At 43.8% G+C, this 27,809-nt stretch overlaps 1 protein-coding gene across 1 annotated transcript in view; it reads right to left on the bottom strand.

The window, feature by feature from the left end:
* Positions 1-6,102: 6,102 nt before the first annotated feature.
* Positions 6,103-27,809, bottom strand: part of LOC308289655 (CXADR-like membrane protein) — a gene marked incomplete at both ends in the record, with an annotated part of 96,652 nt that continues 74,945 nt past the window's right edge. The window contains 5 exons of the mRNA XM_080731399.1: positions 6,103-6,454; positions 8,716-8,857; positions 12,665-12,787; positions 18,790-18,957; positions 25,811-26,015. Of these exons, the coding sequence (XP_080587525.1) occupies positions 6,103-6,454; positions 8,716-8,857; positions 12,665-12,787; positions 18,790-18,957; positions 25,811-26,015 (990 nt within the window). The remainder of the gene's footprint in view (positions 6,455-8,715; positions 8,858-12,664; positions 12,788-18,789; positions 18,958-25,810; positions 26,016-27,809) is intronic.

Raw genomic sequence — 27,809 nt, 5'->3', positions numbered from 1 at the left:
AGTGTGTGAAATAGAAAAAGAAAAAAAGAAAGAAACAAGGTGTCTTATGTTTTCCTTTCCTTACGCCGTGCTGGGCTGACATCCCTCTGACATTATGTTGTGAAGAGAACCAGCCAAACCACCCAGACATCACAAAAGTGCAAAAGTTACATGGATCAAACCCCAAAAATAAAGACAAAAAAAGAAAAGAAAAGAAAAATAAAGCTTCATCATAAAACTTTCTGTGAATATATTTACAATTTTTAAGTTTTCTCTTTTTTTTTGTACGTTTTCTTTTTAGCCGAATACAGTTATGTTACATCGAAGCAAAGCATTCCCGTTCTTCTGCTCGATCTCCTATGACATGCAGGTCCCTTTGCTTTCCTCCTCGAGGTCGACTTCCACTTCCCACCCCACCCCATCCCCATCCCCCTACCATCCTCTCCTCTTCTCTCGGACATCACATCACATTCCCCCAATAAACAAGACACGGGACTCGAGCCGCAAGACATCCGAGTTCCTCTTTGTCATGCTCGACAAGCATTTTATCGGAACTTTTTAAAACTAAAAACCCAAAACGCTTTAATAGAAGAACATGAAAACGTGGTGGCTACATAAGATTCATATTCCTATAATATAATGCAGGATAACCGTTAACATGAATCGTTTTTCCCACATAATGCACCTTTTGAGTGTTGATAAAGACGATATATAGTGTTGGTGAGTGCCTTCTGAGGAGAAGATATTGGCTGTGCTGCTGTGTGACTCTGAAGTGTCTAAAGGCAAAGTTTATACTTCGACGAGTTTCGCTTGACAAAAAAAAACATATTTTCAACTGAAAAAGGGTGTCGAACGAAGAAGTACATTTATAAATTAGCCATAGGAATTCTCTCTGTTTTCCGATCCCCTTCACACAGGACTTCAGGATCCTGCCTCCAGATTTGTTTGCAGGAGAGCAAGTTTGTCGTTTCACAAATGCTGAGAGATGAGAGATACCTTGCAAGGGCTCATAAACCGGGGAATTTGCCACCTGAGACCCATTTGCTGAAAGCAAATAAAAAAAAAGAAGCAAAAAAAATAAAGGCTTGGAGGAATTTAACAGCTGGAAGACTAACATTCCCAGCCTCTACCGAGCCTCTTTCATCGGCTGTGAGGTGGTGTGGTGGGGTAGGGTAGGGTGGGGAACTGGGGGATCAATGATGAGAGCCTACAGCTTTGGCTCAATATCAATCCCGTTACACCATTCTTGCTTCACATTTCTGCTCTCACAGATTTTCTGTTGAAGCATACAGTATGCCGCCTGGAATGATGCATAGCTGTGTGGGTCTCTCTGTGCCTGTGTGGTTGTGTATGAGAGTGCGAGAGACGGAGCATGGCGAGGCGAGCATCTGGTTTTTTTTTATGATACATTGCTATGTGTGTGCATCTGTTTGTGTGCGTCCTCAGTGATGCACTGTATGTCCCCTCACTGCCTTCAGGAGCCTGGCTCCATCAGTCAGTCGTAATACCTCCAGACATTTTATCCATCAAATTGATTCTGAAAGAACAGAATAACAAGGATGGTGGCTTGAGTGTGTATGTGTGTGTTTGTGTGCGTGTGCACGACTGTGCATGTTTGTGTGTGTGTGTGTGTGTGTGTGTGTGTGTGTGTGTGTGTGTGTGTGTGTGTGTGTGCATGTGCAAATGTCTGCAGGTCCGTGTGCGCATAAAACTTGTACCAGCGTTTGAGCCATGAGATAAAGTCAAGACACACAGAGGGCCCCTGTGTGGCGATGCCAAAAGACAGCGTGAGCGGGCACAGAGCATGAGAGTGGTCTCCAGAGCCGAGGATTATTATGAATTATGGACGGGCCTTGTCTCAAGACATCGCAGCCACTAGCAAAAGCACAACTGCTGCCTGTGAAGCCTGAATGGAATTGAATAGGCATAAAAGTCAGCTGAGGCTAAAATAAACTCTGTCGCTCTGCAGCCATATCAGTGTGGAGAGAGGATATGGCTGACTGGTTCCTCCTCTCCCCTCTTAATGAATGGCTAACATGACAGTGTGTGGGTGTGGCCCAAGGGCTTATAGTGGCTTGGCATGCTCACACATGGGCACACGCGTAGACATGCACGACGAGCACATGGACACACACACATGCATGCACAAGCACACATGCACACAGGCGCATTATGTGCACACACACACACACACACACACACACACACACACACACACACACACACACACACACACACACACACACACACACACACACACACTCATACTGTACATACACACACACACGCACACGCACACACATCACACACGCTAGCATGCACACATGCACAGATGCACTCTCTCTACAACACACACACACACACACACATACTGTACATACGAACACTCACACACACACGCGCGCGCGCACACACACACGCACACGCACACACACACACACACACACGCCAAAACAATTTAGTTCATCTGTTGCAGTTAAACTGTTTCTCGTTGAAAAGAAGGCATTTCCCTTCCCTTGTTGGACATATTCTGCCCTCACTTAACCCCTGTGTCTTAAATTAAATGACATCATGTGCGTATATTCATCTGTATGTACATTATAAAACATTATTACAGAATGTACATTATCCCCCTGTGGCATGGGATTGCTCTCTCACTGAGGATAAGCTCCCCTTGTCTACTCGCTGCTGTACGGCTTGCATACTGTACCATTATGGCAGACATGGCATGTGAACTTGTATCTCCTCCATATTATTGTCACTGTTGACCTCATAAAGCAGGGGTCTTCAACGTTTTCAGGCCAAGGACCCCTACGCTGAGAGAGAGAGATGAAGCAGGGACCCCCAGTACATACTGTATAAATGTGTGATGCAGATTTCCATCGATTTCATAGATAGATTCATAGACTCATTCATAGACTCATTTGACAGCAGTGTCATCAGTTTTTTTTCAGACATTTAACCACTTAAATCATCAATATTTTGTAAACTTGACCTTTCACTATGTACTTAATCTGCTCTTTTTCACCTCTCCACCAAACCTATTTGCCGAAAATAGCCGATCTACAAACTCTCAACGCCTCGTGCTGCGAGGCTTTGAGAGCTTGTAGATCTGCTATGTTTGGCTAAAGTTCTCCTCGGAATAGCGATGCGAAGTTTCAAGTTGTTAATTTAAAAGAATTATCCTATCACACAAGGATTTGGTGGCCCCCCTGTAGTAACTCTAAGGACCCCCTAGGGGTCCCGGACCCCCTGTTGAAGACCCCTGCTGTAACAATATAGCAGACATGGCATGTGAATTTGTATCTCCTCCATATTATTGTCACTGTTGACCTCACGAAGGCTTCCTGGGAACAGAGACTAACCACTTTCACCCTGGCATCCCTCTTTTTAGATTTTCAAAAATGTTTGCACATTTTTCCCCCAAAAATGTCTGAAATAGGGAAAATAGCCGATCTACATGCTTGGTAGATTGGAGATTTTAGCATGACTAGGGGTGGGCGATATGGAAAAATACAATACCACGATATTTGCCCAAGCTGTATCACGATACGCGATTTTATTTTCACGTTGGTTTTTATGGTTATTTTTCAAGTTACTTGACAAAAACTAGACAAAAACTCTGACAGTATAAGGGTCCATTTGGTTTCATTTGTATACTGTCAGAGTTAAGCGGAGACCTTGACATTTTTTATTTTTTTAAGATTTTGCTTTTGGGGCTTTTTGCCTTTATTGGATAGGACAGTAGACTGACAGGAAATGGGGGAGAGACAGGGTGCGACACGTGGCAAAGGTCGGTCGGATCGGGAATCGAACCGGCGACGCCGACAGGCATTGATGCCGAAACGGCAATGCCTATATGGTATGCGCCTGGTCCACTAGGCCACCAGGCGCCCCAAGACCTTGACATTTTAAGGTTTGAGAACTACTGATTTTGACCAAAATGCAGGTTTAAATTGAATTCTGCAATGAATCTCTGTATTAACGATTAAACAGGATTTTTACAAGGCTCCCCCAATTGTATCACAATATATACGATACCTCTGAAAAGGCATATCGTGGAGACATTGTATCGTCTCAACGATAATTATCACCATATCGCCCACCCCTAAGCATGACACAACAAAATAGACCACTGTTGGTCTGAAGCTAAAGGACGGAGAGAGAAACCATCACACTGTGTGGGAATGTGTGGGTGAGGGTGTGGGGGTGTGTGAAGGGGCTGTGACTTGTGAGGGATCGCAAAGGCACACTAGATAGGCTACTTGTTCTCTCTCTCTTTCTCTCTTTTTGTTTTATTTTTTACATTTATTCCAGAGACTTTCAATCAAACTGCACTTAAGGTTGTGTTGGCTGATAAACCGCGGTTCGGGGAATAACCATGCAGGAGGCGACAGTGAGTCAGTGAGACAGCAATCAAGTGCCAAGCCATTGTTATATGGATCCAGGGAGAGTACTGTACCAACGGGTGATACAATACACACACATACAAACACACACACAGACACACACACACACAATCGCGCACACTCTGTACAATTGAAGTCTCCATGTAACCATACTCTCATAGTTTGTTCAATCAGCCACTGCGGTTGGGGAAAATGAACTTCAGGGAAAATGTCTTTGAGCCCTGGTCCATAAGCTCACCTCTTAGGAAACTAAAAAAAGATAATAGTAATTTTAACAGGGATTAACCATCTTCGTTCAACACACATTCATGGTGATCCTTAAACAGATTTTGGTTTCAGAATAACATTTCAGAAGAAGAAGAAAACAAGTTTAACAATAAAGATGAAAGTAAAAAAAGAAAAGAAAACAATAACCCATAGTTGGGATCGGTGGCACTTCTCAATGATGAATGGCTGAATGCAAAAGCTTGTCTGTCCTTTACAACCTGTTCAGGGAGGAGGAAATGTCAACAAAATAAAACGTTCAGCTGGTCTTAAAGATACTTATCCTGTATATTTAACGTGACTGTCTATAGGCCTAATAATGCATACTGTGTATTCATTTGGGGGAAGGCAGATATTTAGTACCACATTGAGGACATCCGTTGGTCTGGACGAGGGAGCGTGGGAAGTATTAACAACTCCGTCAGTGTGTGACTCTGAGCTCCAACCCATTGAGACTGTAGAGCGTTCTCCCTGTCAGGCAGGGTAAAAGCAGATAAGCTGTCCCTGAAAGCAGGTATAGACTGACTCCGACTCTAGGGCTTTCGCTTTGCGGGATTTCGCCGCGTATCGCTTTTATAAAAGCATCATGAGGAAGCATAGCAAGAGCAGTCGAGGCAGGACGTGAACGGTCTCCACATGGATGGGCGCAGTCTGCCCACCTGGAACGGCTGCGGGGAGTAGAAGTGGATTGGGGGTTTAGCTTCCAAAGCGGGTGCTGTAAAAGCGGCGAGTGGGGAGCTCAATGGCCAAATGAGTCAGAGGAGCATGAACATCCTTGGCACACACACACCCCCACCCACCCATCTCCCCTCAATGAAGAAGAAAGAAAAACTAAAAGAAAACAGCAGAAGATGGTGCCCCGTGCAGGCTACATTTCCCTTCTTCCATCTTGTCTCTCTCTGTCTCTCTGTATTCCTCTCCTGTATGCGACACTGTCAACAATCATTGACGTCAGGCTCTGACGTTGCATTGTTCCCTCTGTCTGGCCATCAGCAGATTTGTTGTCTCGTTCCTCATTTCTTACCTATATATATATATATATATATATATAGCGCCTTTGTCCTTTTCTGCCAAGAGACACAAACTGCAGTCTCCCACCTCTTAGTTTTTTTTTCCTTGTTTGTTTGTCTTTGTTTTGTTGTTTCACATAATTCATTTAGGGGGGCAAGCATGTCTTATTTTCCCTTTTTCTAAAGTAGGCCTATGCATTCATGTAAAAGTACTTTTGGACTTATTAATATTGATTCTTTTTAAATTAGGCTACATCCTTTTTCCTAGTTGCATTTCTTTGTTTTTTACTGAAGAGTCTTCAGTCTTTGGGTGGGGTGGGGGGGTGTGGGTGGTTGGGGGGGGGCTTGGGGGGCAGGGACAGGAGTCTCACATGGCCACAGGAGGTGGGGTTACGTAGGGTGTGTGCGTGAAGGGGGGTGGAGGGTGCGGTTCTCAGATCCTACACAGTTTGAAAGGCCTTGGTCTGGGCAGGGACCATGAGGGTGGGGGGTGTGGGCCCAGAGGTGTTCCTGGAGTTGAATTTGGGGGTGGTGGGGGGCTCGGGGGTGGTCTTGGTGGAGGAGGGCGCCACCGTGGAGTAGGCCGGCGGGGACTGGTGGGGGGGGAAGCCCGGAGGCTGTCCGTTCTCCTTGAGGGCCGCCACGGCGGGCGGGCGCGGGCGGTGGCCGCGCTGGGCGCTGTTGTGCACCATGGACTGGGTGGAGGAGGCGCCGGAGCGGGAGCTGCCGGAGCGGGAGGACGACAGGGAGTTGGGCTTCACCAGCTTGGCCTTGGGGGCCTCGGCGTCCTCCCTGCACGGATCAGAGCAGAAACACACGTGTGAAGGTTAGGGATGGGACGATAAACTAAATATCCCTACATACATTATCCTGGGGCACAACATTTGCCAAAAAATAGCAGATCTACATAGTCAAAATATCCCCAACATCCATTATCCTGGGGCAGAACATTTGCCAAAAAATAACAGTTCTACAAGCTCACAACGCGTCACAACGCGACGCATTGTGAGCTTGTAGATCGGCAATTTTTTGGCAAAGAGATTTGGTAGAGAGTGAAAAAAGAAGAGTCAAGTATGTTATTTCCAGGTCCGTTTAACAAATATAGAGGGTTTAAAATGGTATCGGGCATGCAGCTCAACAAATAAAAGGTGTATTTAAATCTCCACAGTAAGATTATTGTGAGTGTTTTTCATCACGATAAACGATAATAACGATTATCGTCCCACCCCTAGTGAGGGTGACAGGTGGTTAGACATGTCTGTTCACATGAGCAATGCTGTAGGAAAGGCAATGCCACGGAAAGGAAATGGAAAATGGGTAGACACCAGACAATCACAGTGACACAGCTGTCACTGTGACTGTGGGCGCAACATTATCTACATATACACATATACAGTAACACACCACAAAGCCTTATATCATTAAAATATTCCCTCTGATTCAAATGGGGGCAGAAAATAGATAAAACCTTGCAGACAGAAATAGAAAAGTCTAATCCTGTGCACCATGCCCGAGTGCACCTGCAAAGGTACAGTAGCTCCTGGGAAATAAAACGCAATCTAAAAACAGGCGCCTCTCGCGCTGGCTGCTTCTAAATCCAAACCCATTACGTAAACCCTTCCCATCGCGTAATGCATTACCTCGCCCAGTGGTTTGAGCGCCTCCGGAAAAAAAACGGGCTCGGGGCATTTTTTTAACATTGTACAAAAACAGGAAACAGCTCATCACGCATGCATTATTTACACGCACGCAGCCGTCGCCGCTCGCCATAGACTGCATTGTATTATTCATGGTAACATTAGCCAATAAGCAGCTACACCGACTCTATGTCACCATAAAGACTGTTGTCACTTTAACAAGTGTCATTAGCTGCTGGGTCCGGGGATTACTGTACGCTAGCTGACTGCACAGTGGGGTGTAAACTCATCCCTGTGATCTTCACACCTTCGTTCCAATAACACACACACACACACACACACACACGTGCGCGCGCGCGCACGTGCACGCATACACACATGCATCAATAGATGTGTGTGTTCATGCACGCACACATGTACTCAGAAATGTACACACACACACATCCATGCATGTGCAAACGTGTGAACGCGGACGCATGCCTGCACACACACACACACACACTCACGAACGCACACACGCACGCACACACCCACACCCACACACACATACCGGTACACACACGCGCAGTGTGACAGGGATGGCAGTGAGGTGTGAAAGGGAGGCTCTTAGAAGATAATCGATACTGCACTTGACCTTGCGGCCGTTTATTTTTAGCCCCACCCATGTGCAGGGAGACGGCCAGGCAGCAAAACACATGCAAGCGAAGGCCACCCAGACACACAGAGAGATGTACAATATGTATGTGCACGTGAACACTAGGGCATTCACGAATAGTGATTTTTATTTTATTCGACCTCAAAGTATTCGAATAGTCGAATATTCGACAGGACTGGCCAAACTGTTAAATATTAAGAAAGCAAGAGGCGAACATTGTGAAAATAGCCGATCTACATGCTCACATAGATCGGCTATTTTCACAATATTTATCTGCGGAACCGAGTCACATTAAATGTAATACCATAATTCCAAGTGCTCGTCAGGGTGAGGGTCCCCAGTTCAAATATGTTTATTTTGGGGGTTACCGCCTAAAAAGGTTTGAGAACCCCTGGTATAGAGCATTAACAAATTCATCCACCAGGGGCATTGACAACTCATTCTTATGACTTCCTATCTAGCCAAGCTTTATAAACCATATATTTTTTAAAGAGAAAAAAAATAATAATAATAATAATAATATTCGACTTCGGTGAACAACGTTGAATAGTGACTTCGATATTCAAATATTCGAATAGTTGGTGAATGCCCTAACGTGCACACACAAAATGCCCAGGTCTGCTCGCTCGTCATTTGTGTTCTTCTGGCACAGGCATGCACGTACGGTAGCTCTCGTGCACAGTCGGTTTACACAGGGAGAAAAAGTGGTACTCGGCAAAGGCAGGAGAGACAATTGGTGGGAGAGAAGAACAGTCACCCACCTGATCTCATTAGGAGTCTCTTCTTCCTCGTACTTCTTCTTCTCTTTCTTTCTGAACACCAGCCAGATGATTAATATGACGATGAGGACGCCCAGAGATATTCCCACCACCGCACCTGCTACCATGCCCACATCTTTCACATCTGTGGGGGGAGAGAGAGAGAGAGAGAGAGAGAAAGAGTAAGCAAAAAGAGAATGTGACTGTATTATAGACTGCACCATTATAGAGTGCACCATTAAGAACACCTGTCCTGTTCAGAGAATCATCTGACCAGGTGAATATGGGTCAAGAGAATGATTGCTTATTAGAGGAGAATAACACTGGAGCAGCTCGGACAGTTAAAGCCTTTTATTTAGGTTCTAGTACAAAAAATAATGACTGACGTTTCCATATTCCTTAGAGTCATGAATGATTCCTTATTATTTAAAAAAAGTTTCACTTCTTGAATTATTCATGCAAGTCAGGAAGACTTAAAGGGATAAGAAACCCCGCCTCTAATTTGTTTTATGGGATTTCAGAACATGAAAGGATTTCTAAAATGTAGGCGTGGTTATCTGCCGTTGTGGGGGGAGGGGGCGGAGTAATGCGTGTTCTATCAGAGAGAGACAGACCGAAGCTGTCAGCAGTGGGCACTTGTTGCTTTTCCATTTCGGAAACATTTTTTAAAACCAGCCATTGGAGGTGTAAAAAGTATAAAGATTCGGCAACTCCATGTTCTGTAACCAATTAAAATGTGCAGGTATTTTACAAACAAGCTGCCTGAGCTTTTATCCATGGACACACTTTCTATAGAGCTATAGCTATTTGCTGTGTAGTGTGTGTGTGTGTGTGTGTGTGTGTGTGTGTGTGTGTGTGTGTGTGTGTGTGTCGTGACAGTGCGCGCGCACACACAACGTCCACACACACGAAAACTAGCAGATCTACAAGCTCACAACGCGTCGCGGGGCGTCGCTTTCGCGACGCGTTGTGAGCTTGTATATCTGCTATGTAGCTATGTAGCCTAGCTAACAGCCGTTGCATCAGCAGCTTCTCATGTAAACACGTTGGTTTCGGCTCTACGGCTATTAGCTAGGCTACATACATAGCCGATATACAAGCTATCAATATTAGCTATCACTGGCGCCAAAGATTTCTTTTTGACCTAGAAAGTGGAAGTACACAGAAATAGCTACAGAGACAGCAGAAAGCTCTGAATCCCCAAGCCTATGGGCAAATTGAACCATATCACTGCTCCCTATCACAAGTGACTCATTGATATAATATATATTTATAGAAAAAGTGATTTTGTGTTTCATGGACCATTTCGCCACCATTTCAAGGCTTTTGGAATCCTTTAGTAATGATATCCGAAAATGTAAAAGAAAAAAAAATATTGGGCGATAAAGTGAGTGAGAACGGTGTATTTTTAGACGTGCGGCACCCTGTGCTCATTTCCTACACTACCCACAGTGCATTGCGCAAGTCAGCGCGACCAAGATGGGAATAATCCGCTGAAACAAACAACAGTAGTAGGTGGAATACAGTAGTAGTTGGATGGTGTGGCCGCAGTTGAAAGCAGTTGTAGAAGTGATTTTGAAATGTGTCGGTGCAATCTGGCTAGCCATCGTCAAAGAAAAGGGAACGCCCAATCGGGTTGTCCCGCTTCCTTCTACAGACTCTGTCTCAAGAGAATGGTTGTGGTGTGACTTGAATGAGCGACGGCGGCACAGTCCTCTTTTATAATCCTGAACTGAGTATTTTATAAAGGTCTCAATTGTTCAGAAATAGCATTTGTTCATGAGCTGGTCCACAGGCTTCCATTGACTCTAGTGCATTCTACCGATTTTCCGGCTGCAGTTTGGCACCCATGGTGCGACCGGGTGCGACGAATCTGCCGGTTGGAATTGCGTGACAGCGAAAATGACATCAGTGACCTTTCCTCTAAATATTCCTAGTTGTAGCGTTAGCACAACACAACGTAACACAACAACACAGAGCAAGCAGCATGGCCAGACAGAGACGCAGGCAAGTTTGATGTAACGTTCAAAGGGGAGGTTTTGCGGTATGCGGCGGAGCATACTGGAGGAGGCAGAAAGAGAGTTAGCGAGGAGGTGCGGATACAACATTCTGAGTGGATTAATTCAATATGTGACAAACACAACCCAGTGTGAAGGAAATCTACTCAACAGTGAGTGATGGAGGCAAGACGTTTGTCTGTTTTATTTTTTTAGCACTCTCTCCTTCTGTCTGTCTGTCTGTCTGTCTGTCTGTCTTGTGAGCAGTTGAAGTTACAGTATATTTTGCACAAAATGTATTCATTTTTTTCCTGTAAGCTCAAGCTGCATTAATGTTGTTGTGGGAAATACCATCTTTTTGTTATTTGCAGCTGAACTTGACTGTTAAGTTCAAATGAACAGTGTCCACCTGTAACTGCACTGTTAATTTCATACAGTAATTGGTTTCAATAAATGAACGTACATTTTACTGGGTTCACTGCCACAAAATGGTAAATTTAATTTAATTCATTCTGATCCGTTTGAAAAATAGAAATATAAACCTCTCTCTTATATATGCCTCCTTCCAATAAAAACCTGATGCCTGCTACAGTTGAAACAAATAAAGGGATAAGAGGATTTACGTATACTCCGGTTCATATAAAAAAAGGCTGTATGCCTACAGAAGATTCTGCTAGCAAGTCCCCGTCGTCTAAAAAACGTCCGTTTGTAACTTCAAACTCCATTTTAACCATGACAGATTCATCAAAAACAACTGTCCTTGGTTCTGGTGACTTATACTGCCCTCCTAATATGTGAGCAGGCCACGTTTTTTTAATTTACTTTTTTCATTTATCTTTATACATTTATATTTTGACCAATCTGTATGTTAATACAATATATACAGTAAAGAACACCTGCACTAGTTGGAGGTGGTCTCCCTTCTCTTCCATTGAGAACATTAGAGCCTGATGTTGGGTGACCACTTGTCACCTACAGGTTGACAAGTGGTACTGCATGACGCTCATATTATATCTCCATCTCCAGAAATGTGCTCTTTGGAGATCTGGACTTGAACACTCGCTAGGACATGCAGTACAAGTTACGGATTGTGGCTTTAATCGCCAGCCACCTACAGTACATAACAGTATCAGACCATTTCTGCTGAGCTGCAAGAAGTGTCATTTTCCCCAACAGCTCACCTCACCTCACCTCACCTCACCCTGCCCCCTGCCACTGTCACCCTGAACAGTCTGGAAATCTATTACCATGACATTGAAACATAGCTGTCTTAGACGAGGTGGTGCCCAGTGGCTGCTGGTTGGGGGGGGTGGGGGTGTAGGGGACAGGGGAGTACAGGGGAGGTGGGTTACGGGGGAAACAGAGGGACAGTAAGGGTGGAAGAACCTGGATGAGGGCAGGCGTTGGGAGGGTGGGTGATGTGGAAAGTAGGGATGGGACGATACGCGATATTATCGTTTATCGTCATAAAAAAACACTTACGATAATCGTATCGTGGATACCGTGAAATGTCTTTGTCAAAAAATAGCCGATCTACAAGCTCGTAGCTCGAGCTTGTAGATCTGCTATTTTTGGGGCAAATGTTCCACCCCAGGATAATGGATTTTGATTATCGCAATAATATCGTAAATCGCGATTTCTTTTGTCACAATGATCATGATCATGATATGACATTTTCATATCGTCCCATCCCTAGTGGAAAGGCAGAGAGAGGGGGGTAATAAATGTATTTTCAGCTGATGGTGGAAACTACAGCCATCAATCAATGTGGCACCTTGGTGTGAGGCACACACACATGCACGCACACACCCTTCAAACCAACATACACACACGCACACACACACACGCGCGCACACACACACACACACACACACACACACACGCACTCACACGCACCTGCACCCTCCCGCCCCGCCCGATCTCTAGCACAGGTGGACGTGTATACGCACACTCACGTTGCATGGTGACCTCGATGATGCAGTTCTCCTCTCCGACATCATTGCTGGCGGTGCACTTGTAAACACCTGTGCTGTCCATGGTGAGGTTCCTCAAGGTCACGAGCTCGGGGTTCTTCAGATCTGGGAAGACAAATGGATTTCACTTTTAGTATGGAGGAGGAAACGGACTGACAGCGCCGAGCTGCTTAACCCATTTAGGCCTGAACACAATATGACGCAATATTTTATGCTTTAAATATAAAAAAATAGCAGATATACAAGCTCACAGCGCGGCACCGAGTGCCGCGCTGCGAGCTTGTAGATCTGCTATTTTTGAAAAATCGTGAAAATTAGAATTTTGACCCGATTCTATAAGTGTCTTTTGAATCCTTCTAAGATTTTTGGAAAAAACCTATGTTTCTATGTCAGCAATCTGGCTTGGCCATCGTCAAAGAAAAGGTCCTTTTCACTTAACTGGAGCTCAGTTAGTCTGTTCTTGAGAGACCACTATGTCAGTGGTTCTCAAACATTTTCATGTGAAGGACCCCCAAAATGATATGTATTTGGCCACGGACCCGCATCTCAAAATATTTAGTTCCAGGGACCACCCAGAAGCAAAATTTGAGTTACAAACGTTAGCTTTGAAAATACATATATTCAAAGATTTGCACACATTTTCACGACTTTTTCCAAAAATAGCAGATCTACAAGCTCGCAGCTTGTATATCTGCTATTTTTCACTGGTTAAAGCATTCAATAATTCTAGGCCTAAAAACACCTGGGCGCGGTACAGTGTGTTGTGTAGCCGGCGTGTTTGCACATTTCCTGCATTTTTATTATCCACTCAGCGTCTCACAGGTGGATGGTAGGATGTACAACTGACAGACTGGAGAGGATTTATGGCAAATAATATATATTTATGGTCACAGAAGACGAGGGAGACAGGCAAGTAGTAGAGATGGGGAAATAGCACTAAAGATGGAGAGACAAAGATGGAAGGGAAAATAGTTAGAGACAGGGGCGTCACAAGGGGGGGGGGGAGTGGGACTGAGTTACTAGGGCCCAAGGTGGAGGGGCCTTAATTATTCTATACTTCGGATATTGAAAAATGGCAGATCTACAAGCTCACAGCGCGGCACCGAGTGCCGCACTGCAAGCTTGTAGATCTGCTATTTTTGAAAAGTCGTGAAAACGTGTGCAAATCTTTGAATATATATGTATTTTTTAAGCGAACAATAATTGTAACTCAATTTTTGCTTCTGGGGGGTCCCTTGAACTAAATATTTTGAGATGGGGGTCCGTGGCCAAATACCTACATTTTGGGGGTCCTTCACATGAAAAAGTTTGAGCACCATCGATTTTTCAAAAATAGCAGATCTACACCGAGTGCCACGCTGTGAGCTTGTATAACTGCTATTTTTCAATAGTTAAAGCACAAAATAATGTGTAATAAATTAATGCGTTCCCAGTCTAAATGGGTTAAACCCCCTCCCCTATGAAGAACATTCATGGGGGGCCTGCAGAGAATTTGGTGCACCACCCCTGGTTAGAGAGAGAGAGAGAGAGAGTAGTCGAGGTAGAAAAATATATTGTGAGATGGAAAACAGAAAGAAAGAATGGGGGCTGGAGAGAGCATGGGAATAAGAGATAAAAGCTCTGTTTTATGTATTATACGTATAAGGTGCAGCACAAATTGCTCTGCTCCTTAAGTGCAAATTGTGCTTGCAAGGTGCCTGGAATTAACATCTGATTTACTGTGGAGGCAGCATCTAATTACACAATCAGCGCATGGGACCGCCTTCTAGTCAGCATTCAGCATTTGGAGAACAGCTTAAAAGGTGCAGTGTACTGGGGGAATTTGGAGCCCTCAACCAGCTCCTCGTTCTGTGATGCTGAAACGGATTAATTAAGTAACAGCAACACCAAAACGGCGTGATTTTAGTTTGTACACTTGGGTCTACTGCTCTACTGAGTCACACAACGCATTTGTGAAAAACGATGGCAGGACGAGGATGTGGTGCTTTGTACCATAGATAACTTGAACATTCATTATGCGTTTCCTGTGAATTTAGTGAAGTTCTGAATGTTGTTTTTATCATTCACAGCACACGCCGTCGTGCCTATCTTAGGTGAATGATAAAAACAACATTCGGAACTTCACTAAATTCACAGGAAACGCACTAATGCGGGTGAATATCTAACCTGCCGCAATGCTCCGTCCCGCCATGGGTGAATATCTAAACTGCCGCGATGCTCCGTCCCACCATGGGTGAATATCTAACCCTCCGCGAGGGGCCAGAGCTGGGGCCGCGAAAAGAACTTGAGATCTCAGCACCGGCTCTGGAACGCCACGGGTGCCGCGTCAGGCCACGGGTGCCGCGTCACGGGACGCGTCACGCCACGGACGCCGCGTCATGGGATGGTGACGTTTGAAGAAGCCGTCTTTGCTGGAGGTGATATATTGCTGGGCTGATTGAAACAGTGCGGGAAGCTCACCATCGTTCTTTGAGTCATCACTGTGCGACTACTTAATCTTTAGGCTGCGTTTGGATTATTTCTTGATTATCTCTGCACGTCTTTGAGACCTATAGGCAATCTGTCTCCTTGCTGCATTTACTGACACAGCAAGCCTTCTCATTATATCCTCCCATTATACAGCATGCCTGGTCGGCCCATAAATGCATTATGCATAAAGGAGAGAGGCACACTTTATGACTAAAATGACGAGAAGCAAAGTGTGTTTTCGGGTTGGTGCACCGGTATGATACATTTAACAGATGTGTATAGGCGCAATATGCCTAGTAAACCGGGCCCTGAGAGAGAGAGAAAGAGACACACACACACACACACACACACACACACACACACACACACACACACACACACACACACACACACACACACACACACACACACACACACAGACAGATAGACAGACAGACAGACAGACAGAGCAAGAGAGATACAGAGATGCAGAGATACAGAGAGACATAGAGAGCAAAAAATCACACCTGTGTGAAGTGGAGCTGTGTGTGTGTGTGTGTGTGTGTGTGTGTGTGTGTGTGTGTGTGTGTGTGTGTGTGTGTGTGTGTGTGTGTGTGTGGATCATGTGTACCGATTTTTGTGACATTTGAAGAAAATATGTAGGAAAAGGAGCAAAAAGTGTGTTTTGGAGAAAATTCAAGATGGCGGAAAATCTATCATGGCGCAAATGGGCGTGGCCTATATGGGGAGATGCGTCATGACCCAAGGAATCCAGGGAAAAAATATTTTTAATTTTCCGACCTACGGTTCAAGAGTTACAGGCCAAAACGTAAAGTGGGGTGTTATGGCGCCACCATGCGGCCAAATGACACAATTATTTTTTATTTAATCCTTGAAATCATTATGAACCTCCTCTCCAAGTCTTGAAACTCTAGCCCCTATGGTTTGCGAGAGACAAATAATTGAATGTGAGTTTTTGCGATTCCCATTATAAGTCAATGGGGAAAATTAATTCACTAATAAATTAATATCAATTAAACTATAGAACCTTTCTCTTAGAAAAGTAATAGCCCACGATTCCCGAGTAAGCCGGTCGATTTGACATATGGCGCGAGTGTGTGGTGGCAAAACTGTGGGACTAGTGGCGTGCCGAAGTTTAGGAAGTTCAGGCTACATACAGACACACACACAGACAGACAGACAGACACACAGACAGACAGACCCACACGGCCACGTATAGGGAGCCTGTGCTTCACACAGCTCCAAAAAATAAGAGAGTGAGACATTGATGGAATGTTGATTTAGGAGGAGCGGAGCCCCTTCACACCAAGCTGGGGGTTTGTTTGAGACAGGGATGGAGCCGCACGGCCCCACGGGACACTCAGTCATCCGTAGCAGAGACAGGCACGTGATATTACCTTTCAACAGAGCCATGAATAATGGCTGCTGACGCCGTTTGTTATCGTCCAATGAAAACTAATTAGACCGAACAGGTGTTGTTTCATAGAGGTCATTAATTTGAAGGTTTTTCTGTCTGGACACGTGCCGTCAAGCACTGGACAGGAGACTGAGACAAGATTAGGCAAAAACTTTGACATTAAGGTGACAAGCTTAAAGCCCCAGTGTGGATTCTGCATTGTAATTAAAAGAAATCGAGCTATGTACGAATCAACTTCAATTGTTTTGTAGATTGATATTCTTTTTCATACACAAGTTTTATGCATCCGAAAGACACTTTAGGCTTGCTATTATCATCATATGACAGCATCAGTCAAGCTCAATCCTCATAACAGTCGCATGTGTCAAAGAGACCTTGAGCAGGAGAATGAGTCATTTTCTGTTCACTAATCAAATAGTATAGTAATTAGAGTTGTAGGGTATAATACTGTACCCGCTTGTGGTTAGAGGTTATAAAGCAGGAGGTGGAAAATAATAAACATGACTGGAATGGCATATACCTCAGGCCTACTGCCAATTAATTACTGAGGAGACTTCACAGACGATTGAAGAGCTCAGATGCACAGTGTGCACAGAATTCATGTGAACAAGACTGATGTCTTAATGTTACACAGACAGACATCCTCCTCAGAGTACCAAAGTCATCCAAGGGCTGTAGACTCACGTACAATCCCTCCATAAAACACAATAGTGGGCTTGAAGTTTCTGGGACAATTCAGGGAACTTTTATGAGATAGTATAGTTGCCTTGTACATAACCTCCTACATTCAGAGATACCTGCCTGCTGCGATTTCATCTCAATTTGCGGAAACAGGGGTAGACAAGTTAGAAAGGTTTCAGGATTATGACCAGGCATATGACTAGAACTGTCTTGATGCAGATTTTCATCGATTTCATAGATATATCATAGACTTGTTTGACAGCACATCTGTCTATGTTGGATTCATGTTAATGTGTATTTTCAGACATTTAACCACTTAAATCGTTGATATTTTGAAAACTTGACCTTTCACTCTGTACTTGGTCTGCTCTTTTTTACCTCACCAAATCTATTTGCAGAAAATAGCCGATCTACAAGCTCTCAACGCCTCGCGCTGTAGAGCTTGTAGATCTGCTATTTTTGTCTAAGGTTCTCCTCGGAATAGGGATGCAAGGGTTCAAGTTGTTAATTTAAAATAATTATCCTATCACACAAGGATTTGGGAGCCCCCCTGTAGTAACTCTAAGGACCCCCTAGGGGACCAGGCTTATGACTAGAACAGGCTTATGACTAGAACTGTCTTGATGCAGATTTTCATCAATTTCATAGATCATAGACTTGTTTGACAGCACTTTGACAGCACTGTCATCAGTCTATGTTGGATTCATGTTAATGTGTATCTTTTAGGAAGGATTGTACGTGAGTCTACTAAGACAGTATGTTATGGGAAATTAAAAGCCTCCCCCTCCCACTACGAAGGTGCCCTTGAGCGCGGCACTAAACACCTGCTTGCTCCAGTGAACATGCTCAGTGGCCGACATTAGAAAATGGTCTGCATATACAGTCCAGCTCCCAGGTGTGAATGGGTGTAACTGTACTGTATGAATGTGAAGCAGGCTGTTGCCATAAAAAGAGCATGCATGCTCAGCAAAGCCCTTCATAGAATAACAGTACAAAAAATAAAGTGAAAATCACAGATATAAACATTTAACTGCAGAGTATCCAAGCTTTCACAGGACTTTAGACCAGTGGTTGCCAAACTTTTCAGCTTGTGACCCAAAAGAGAAATTAGACGTTTTCCCGGTTGCAAGCTAGTGAAAACTGTCTACAAGCTCACAACGCGTTGTGAGCATCAGCTATTTTCACTAGTTCTTAAACATTTGTGTTCTAATTTATGTAATTTCTTAGATCTTTCTTTGCTTCCTTCATGAAATTACTGAAAACAAATCATTGAATTTTGTTTTTATTTCATGAAAAATATAGCTTTTCTGGGGAAGGTTTTTTGAAAATGTTTTGAAATAATTATAATTAAAAACAAAATGTAGGAAACCAAAGATGAAGGCACCCATAAAAATGTGCCCGCGACCCACAAAAGGGTCCCGACCCAGTGCTATAGACGCTTTGCACAGCGACACGGCAGCAACACGGCAGCGCTCTGGAAAAAAAGGTCTATAGGCTATCGTGGTGTGAGACGAATCTGCATGCCGGTGTCATTACTTACCTATGAGAGCCAGGTTTGGCAGTTTTCCCAGACTCTTGCCCTTATCCAGTACTCGCTCCCACTTGTAGTTGATGGGGTCCGAGCCGTCGCTGGACTTGCAGCCCAGCTTGACGTCACTGCCCTCCAGCAGCTTGCCGTCCATCCAGCACTTTGGCTTCGAGGGCTTTACTGCGGGAACAAGACCATGGAGGAGTCAGTCACTGTCATCGGTACAGTAACTGCAATATGTCTGAGACACAGTGACTGTACCTTTTAGGCCTAGGATTATTGAATGCTTTAACTATTGAAAAATAGTAGAAGCTCACAAGCTCACAGCGCGGCACCGAGTGCCGCGCTGCGAGCTTGTAGATCTGCTATTTTTGAAAAATCTTGAAAATGTGTGCAATTCTTTGAATATTTTGACCCGATTCTATAATTGTCTTCCCGAATCCTTCTAAGGTTTTTTGAAAAAAAGATATTTCTATGACGGCGGTGCTCAAACTTTTTCATGTGAAAGACCCCCAAAATGATATGTATTTGGCCAAGATGGACCCCCATCTCAAAATATTGTATCAGGGACCCCACAGAAGCAAATATTTGAGTTACAAATGTTCGCTTTAAAAAATAGATATTCAAAGATTTGCACAAAATCGTCAAGATTTTTTCAAAAATAGCAGATCTACAAGCTTGCAGCGCGGCACTCGGTGCCGCGCTGTGAGCTTGTATATCTGCTATTTTTCAATAGTTAAATCATTCGATAATTCTAGGGCCTAAATGGGTTGAGGTTTAGTGCCATGCCGCCACACTTAAGGGATTCAACGTACACTGATGTAAAACAAGTGCAAGCAGGGGATTATGTCAAAGTATTGTTTTAAGATCATATAAGGCTTAATATAAAGCTTTATTCATCCCTGGAAGCACAGGTAAGAGCAAATGTCAAAAACAAACCAAGATAAATAAAATATAGTATAGTATATAGTATTTTTGCTATCAAGGAATATACAGTATAGAGTGTACAATGAGGGTATGAATGAGTATATTGTTAATATGTCAACAGTATATCAACAACAGATATATATACAGTCTATTAATAATACATATAGGCTATGTACCGGTACATCTATCAACGGTGAGTGTATGCATGAGTAATGTAAGGCATGGTCTATCAACAGTCTATGAATATTTGTATTAATATATTTACAGTATATCAACAGTTATCCTAACAAGCATTATGTCAATGTTCGGTTATGTACATCCTAGTAGTCTGTGTCCATGTTCAAGTGTGCCAGTGTCCACATACAGGAGTCAGTAGTACTCTAACAATGGGTTCAACGGGTTGCATAACCGGAGGGGCATGCGTTCCCAAAGGACATGCTTCCCAATGGGCATCGTTCCCAACAGGCATCAGCCTAGTAATGTAAATTCAAGTTATTCATTGAATTTATTAGGTTATTAGGTTATCTAATAGCATATTCCCGGTCCAAATGTAGAACACGTGTTTTCCATCAGTAAAAGCAACACATACTCTCTCTCCCTCCTTTTTCTCTCTTACATCCTGGAACTGGCAAACACACTCCCATTTATATTGATTGATTCACCTCTTCATGTTTCAAACAGAAATTTACCTGTAGCTTTTTCATTTGATATGATCTGACCTACAAAGTTATCTTCTTACTTCTCACAGTTCTCTTACAAATCTTACATCTGGGCATGTCATAATAGGCAAACATTTGGCAAAAATAGCCAAGCTTGTAGATTAGCTATTTTCTAAGAGATTTGGTTTAGAGGGGAAAAATTAAGCGACCAAGTATAGACATCAACAAACGATATGTTCATGTCAGCTTGAATTCTAGCTCGTCATTGTTAAATTAAGACTCAGGATTTTACAGTGGTCCTTGTGCGCCTCCACCCACAGTAAAGTCTTAATGTATCCATTAGTAGTAACTCTGAAAGAAAATCAGTGGTAAAGTAACCAAGTACATTTACTCAAGTACTGTACTAAAGTACCTACAGTACACTATATATCCCTATATACATTTCCGCCTTTTGAAAATACCATTGCGATGCGAGGCATTGTTTTTTAAGATTTGTTTTTTCCTTTATTGGATAGGACAGTAGACTGACAGGAAATGGGGGAGAGATGGGGAGTGACATGCAGCAAAGGTCGTCCGGATCGGGCATCCATACCTATGTGGCAATGCCTAAGTGGTATGCGCCTGGACCAGTAGGCCAGCGGGCGCCCCCATTGTGAGCTTTTTATATGCTGTTTTCAGTTAAAATGAAGTGGCCAATGTATGTTTTGTAATAATAATCAAAATCTGTAAAGTAACTAAAATTGTAGTGGAATAAAAGTACAGTATTTGCCTCTGAGATGTAGTGGAGTAGAAGTAAAAGTATTGAAAATACTCGATTATGTAAAGAAATCCTCTTTTTTTAGTACTTTTTGAGTAAATGCACTTAGTTAGTTCCCAGCACAGCTCCATATCCCCTCCATCCCTGGCTGTCCGGTGTGCAGCAGGCTGGTGGGCATGGTGCTCACATGCTCAGTAAGGGATGTAATGAGAGGGGAGCAGAAAGCCTGTGGATCCTCAGTCCCTGTCAGGGTCACTTAGGTCTAAATACAGCAGGAGCAGAGAGACATCATACTGGAACTGCATGAGCACAGATAGCCAGATATACACACGCACGCACGCACGCACGCACGCACGCACGCACGCACGCACGCACGCACGCACGCACACACACACACACACACAATCAAATCAGGCCCTCTCTACACCATGGAATGTCTTGTGCATAAGACAGCAAACACAACACAAGCACACACAAACACATATGCATGCACACAAGCACACCCTCACACACTCCACACCAACACACACACACACAGACTTATGCCAGGCCAGCCGCCAGCTCGACTGCCAAGCCATTATCTTAGCGCGGGGGGGGGAGCGGGAGAAAAATGCAAATGTTCGTCTCTCTGAAAATCGAAAGTGTCACCGCAAAGCTGAGGGCAATTTGTAAAAATCGAGGCACTAACTCACTGAAATGTCTTTGTGGAGAGAGTGGGAGGAGAAGAGAGGGAGAGAGTGAGAGGATTAAGAGACTGTTCCGTTGGAGAACCAATAAACGCGCGTTGGACTAATCTCCCATGATGTTTTAATAAATCGCTTCATTTTCTGACATTGAGAACAATCACGCACTCCTCCCATCGGACGATGGCCCAGCCCTTTGTTGTAGTGCTGCTGCTTCCCCTCTCTCTCTCTCTCTCTCTCTCTCTCTCTCTCTCTCTCTGTCCGTCCTTCAAGGTCATTGGTTGCTTTGACGTGTGCAGAGACAGAGACATGTTTGTGTTTCTTTTTACCCACTGAGCCAGTTAAAACTAAGCCACGTATAACTGATCTAAGTACAGTATATGTATAATATTCTGTAAAAAAACATAAAAAAAAGGGAAAGCAAATATTCTGTAGAACAGGGGTCTTCAACATTTTCAGGCCAAGGACCCCTTAGTTGAGAGAGAGATGAAGCGGAAACCCCTACAACCTTTTCATAGATTCCATATAGTTTCATTGTTTGACAGCACGATCGTCAGTGTATTTTGGATTCATGTCAATTTGTGTTTTCAGATATTTAACCACTTGAACTGTCAATACTTAATAAACTTGACCTTACACTCTGTAATTAGTCTGCTCTTTTCCCCCTCTACACCAAAGCTCTTTGCCAAAAATAGCCGATCTACAAGCTCACAACGCCTTGCAGCGCGAGGTGTTGTGAGTTTGTAGATTATCTATTTTTGGCTAAAGTTCTCAGAATAAGGACACAAAGGTTCTAGGGTTAATATAAAAAAATACAAAAAAAGGTTTCTATCACACAAAGATTTGGAGGGCCCCCTGTAAACTCTGAGGACCCTCTAGGGGTCTCGGACCCCTTGTTGAAGACCCTTGCTGTAGAAAAACATGCAAGTGCCAATGGTGATTTCTTCCTGTGGTTTGTCACCGCTCCAAGCAGGTTTCGCCAACAGGAATGGCTCAAGACTCCAGGCGTAAATTGAAAACAGATCAGTGAGAAAATTGAATTAACCTAAGTAGCTTATCTGTAGTTGATTCAGCGCCCGCAAACTTTCCTCAGTGTCTTTGAGGAAATCATAAATGCACACATTGGATATGCATTGAAACGTGAAAATATTTTATTGCAAAGATTGTATTTGGCAGTGTGGCTTTGCTCCCGTGATGCTCCCGGAACAAATCTCACAAGAATAATTCCAAGCCCACAATCTAAATCTAAATAATAAATAATTGTATTTTGTTTTATTTTATTTTTGAAAAGGGTTTAAAGTGTTGTTGTTGTTTTTCTCCACTGTAAACGTGCATTCTTTCTTTCTCTTCCGTAGTTTGTTGGTATTGCCTTTGAGTTTTTTTCTGTTTGTAGGCTAGAGCCATCGCCAGAGAGTGTGAGCTGCTGGACAAATCTCTCTGAGATGTGAAGAGGCCATTGAGTGCTGAACTGTAGTGCAGGAGCATGAAGAGCACCTCAAAGAGAGCCCCTCTGATGGAGCTGAAGATGCTACTTAACCCATTAACCCATTAAGGCCTGAACGCAAATCTGTGTCACTTTGGATTTGATTTTATGCTTTAACTATTAAAAAAATAGCAGATATACAAGCTCACAGCGAGGTCTTTGAATATTGTTGACCCTATTCTATGAATATCAAAATGACATGCATTTGGCCATGGACCCCCATCTCAAAATATGTTGTTCCAGGGACCACCTAGAAGCAAATATTTGAGTTAAAAATGTTTGCTTTTAAAAGGATATATTCAGAGACTTGCGAAAAATCAATATTTTTCAAAAATAGCACACAACGCCCACAATGTGCTTGTAGATCTGCTATTTTCAATAGCCTTGTGTGACAGTCTTGTATGATGAAGCAGGGCTTTACTTTATGAAAAAACATACACATTTGGAGATGCAAGCTTCTGACAGTGACAAAATGCTTTTATTCAGTAGTTCTCAAACTTTTTCATGCCAAGGACCCCCAAAATGATTTACGTTTGGCCACGGACCCCCCATCTGAAAATGTTTTGGGCCAGGGACCCCCCAGAAGAGAAGTTTTGTGTTAAACCCCTAAAAAAATGTTGTAGACCACTTTACCACAACATTTTCTAAATTGTTTTGAAAATAGCAGATCCATAAATTCACAGATCTGCTATTTCGGGAAAATCTTCTAAACTGTTCAACCTGTGTAACTGGAGGACTACAGTTTTTATGGTTAGGTTTAAGCATGGCTTTCATAAAGGCTAGCACAGGTTTGTATTAATAGTTTTTATATATGTTTAATAATGAAAAATAAATGAGAGGGGCCCAATAATACAATACTACATAATGGACCAATCCCCAATCACATACACACCCATTGTAACTGTTACAATGGGTGTGTATGTGATTGGGGATTGGTCCATTACTTTGTAGCATACGATAGCACAATACTTAATTAAAGAGAGAGTGACTTGTCTTTTCTGAGTATATTGTGGCTTTTCACTGTACAGAGCAAATATAATTATCAAAGCGTGTACCATGAGTTCCAACTTGTCACCTTGTAACTCTGATAGCTTTGCACCTGCTATTGGTTGCTCAAAGGGGACGGCTGGGAGTGTTTTATGATGGTGATGATGACACCCCACAGACAACTGCAGGGATCATTTCTGTCTTTCTCTTTTTCTTTGAGCAACTGAATTCATTAACCAAAACAAAAATTATATTTTTAGCTGTGAGGTAGCTGCCGCTGCCTTGCATGCAATGATGGGTACAGAACTTATATTGAGCAGGGTTGGGATTTCCATTCCCTGTGTTATTACTCAAAGGCTATATAACAAGCCATTAAATGCTAGTGTACCATTGTAATGAGTATGGACTTTATAGCACAAAAATTACAACACTGGGTTTAGATCATTCCATTCCCATTGCTAAATGTATGTGCTGTTGTGCAGGCACGTGCACACATAGACATCAAAGGGGGCTTGAGCCCCTGCCCTTTTATCTGTCTGTGAAATGCCATCTCCAGACCATGAATGCAGTTTTCTCTGGTGAAAGAAATGCAAATGGGCTCTTTCCATGCCATACCTGAAGGCAGCATTCCAGAGAATTGTCTTTTTTTCTTCTTCTTTTTTTGTTGCCTTTTCCAAACTCTCCTGAACTTGAATGCAGCATCTTATGTTGAAGGAATTTCCCTCTCTATTTAGAAATCCATGCCATAAGCCACATCTCCAGTTATGCTTAGTTCAGTGTGGTATCAAGTACCGAAAATAGGCGACCTCCAAGCTCGCAACGCGCTGCGCTGCGACGCGTTGTGAGCTTGGAGGTCTGCTGTTTTCGATATTTTCACCAAAAGGCCCTTTTAGAAATTTCAGCCCCTTCCTCTCTAACATTCTCTGCACGTCCCTGCTGTTGTGCACATACAGTGCAGTATGAGGTGCTATGGATGGAAGAATCTGTACAACTGGCATGTTAACGGTCATGCTAACTTAATAAATCATTTCTGTGGTCTACATGACCCAGCCGCATTTCTCTGGTCTCACCTCATCAAGAAACCAATCCAAAAAAAACAAACAGCACGACCCAAATCAAATCACGCCGTCTGAATCAAATAGAATCATTAGATCAGTCGGCATGACAGAGGAAATGTGCCAGGCTAATGATTCACTGATTAGCTCCTGTGTGTGTGTGTGTGTGTGTGTGTGTGTGTGCGTGCGTGCGTGCGTGCGTGTGTGTGTGTGCGGCTGTGAGCGTGTATTTGTGTCTCTGCAAGCCTGTGTGTGTCTCGGTATGATGTCTACACGTGTTTGTATTCATGTGTGTGTGCATATGAATGTGTGTGTCTACAGCATCTTAATTTGTCTATATGAGTGCATCTGTACACACGTCTCACACACATACATGCATGCACTTCTGTCTGTGCTTGTGCACACATGCGTGTGTGTGTGTGTGTGTGTGTGTGTGTGTGTGTGTGTGTGTGTGTGTGAGAGAGAGAGAGAGAGACACTCACCCAGTACAATGAGGTTGACTTGGCTCCAGTGGTACTTCCCTCCAGTCTTCACTTTGCAGTAATACTCCCCAGAGTCGGTGAGCAGCAGGTCGCTGATCATCAGCGAGGCGTCACCGTTCAGGTACTCCCCGGCAAACGACAGGCGGCTGGCCTCCGCGCCGGTCGCCTCGTTGGTGTACACCTGACCCCCGAAGAAGGTGATGATCTGGATGAGGATGAGGAGAAAGAATACCTTTACTTTAAATAATGTTTTAACCCTGAATGTGATATTCACCCTTTTCTTGATCTTTTATCCATTTAGTCGTTATGCTAATTCCGAATCCCCCCCATTTTGGAACCTGTCACTGCTGTTTGTGGTCTTGGGAAGATGTAGAAGCATGCGGAGAAACACGCTATCCTTCCTAGTTCCGCTCCCAGCCTCTAGTGGGCAGTAACTTCACCCCTATGCTGTACCCAGACGCCTATCAACGATATCCACCATTTGACAAACACAACTATGTCTGATTTTTGTGTTTGTTGTGTTTTGTTTTGTTAGTTGGCATTTACAACATATTGGCATGAGTGAGAAGTGAGATCATGCCAAGTCAAAAGCAACACTATCAGTACAAATATCATAAAGAACATGTGCAACAGCCATTATGGAAATTTCACAACAGCTATACCATATGTTATGTTTCATTTGAGGAGGAAAAGGGCAAAGCTGAAAAAACAAACAAAAGAGGTCTAAAAGTTCTGTATGGTTGAGAGAGATAGCAAGTCAAGTTAGAGCCAATTAAGGTCACTTAACCAGCTGATGTTGTACTGTAGAAGTTGCAGGAAATGGTACAATGTCTACATTCGACAATTTACAATTTAGGCATTTAGCTGACGCTCTTAATCCAGAGCGATTTACAACAGGCATTCTGCCCTTTAAATTCCTCCCTTTCTCATAAGCCCCCTCTCTCACTTTTATCCCCTTCTATCCTTTTCTGTCATTGTAACCCCCCCCCCCCCCCCCCCCTCACCCCTTCCCCCTCAGTCTCTCTTTCTCTCTCAACACAAACAAACACAGCTGTCACAGTGGCCTATTACTCAGGGCTAGTGAGCACCTGCAGATGGGGACTGCTAAACGCTGGTGCCACAGTGTATCAGCGCCACACAAGCATGGGGCACCTGCTGTGACAACGGGTGACGACTGGCCATTTACACACAATACACACACGCACACGCACACACACAAACACTGTAGTACATACATACTCGGGCGGACTCACACACACAAACACATGTCCAGTCACCATCCCTAGTACAGCATCTAGACATAAATGCGCACACAAACAAACACGTGTACAACTCTGCCGCTGCCACAGGCGCACAGCGACAGCCCTGGCACCTGCGCTGCACGGGTACTGTTTTGCATGCGTCAGCCTGTGGGCACACTTCTGTTGCCTTCATGAATTTTGGATGTCGAGTACAGTATACACTTACAGGTGTACGTGTTAGATTTGGTACGCTCTTGGCCACGTTCTGGGGCTTATTCTGAACATATGCTTGTTGTGTGCTGTGCTGTGCTGTGCTGTGCTGTGCTGTGCTGTGCGTGCGTGCGTGCGTGCGTGCGTGACTGCGTGCGCGCGTGCGTGTGTGTGTGTGAGAGATGGTGAGTGTAAAAAAGAGGCCTTTAATGGAGAGCGTATACCAGGAATAAGGTTAGCCCTACAGTTGAGAGCTTTCCTTTGCATTCAGCATTAGCGTGTTTGTTGGTTCAGTCAGACAATGAATGCCCCTTGCACTGAGAATGACATGCAGTCCAGGAACAATTATGCAGTATTTATATATTTAGCTTTTTTATAACGTAGCATTAGTGTTAGCATGTTAGTCTGGGTGACAGGCAGCCATGTCTCCTCTGGACATTCGCTGTCTGCAGCGCCAGCGCGTGTAGCCTGCGTGCACTTGTGCTAACAGAGGCTAAATGCTGACAAGCTGCACTCTTCCCTCTCACCATGGCCTTTGAGCGGAACAA

This window comes from Nannobrachium achirus, assembly GCF_963921795.1.
Source record: "Nannobrachium achirus genome assembly, chromosome: 8".
Lineage (NCBI taxonomy): Eukaryota > Metazoa > Chordata > Actinopteri > Myctophiformes > Myctophidae > Nannobrachium > Nannobrachium achirus.
This window is presented reverse-complemented; position numbering and strand designations above follow the sequence as displayed.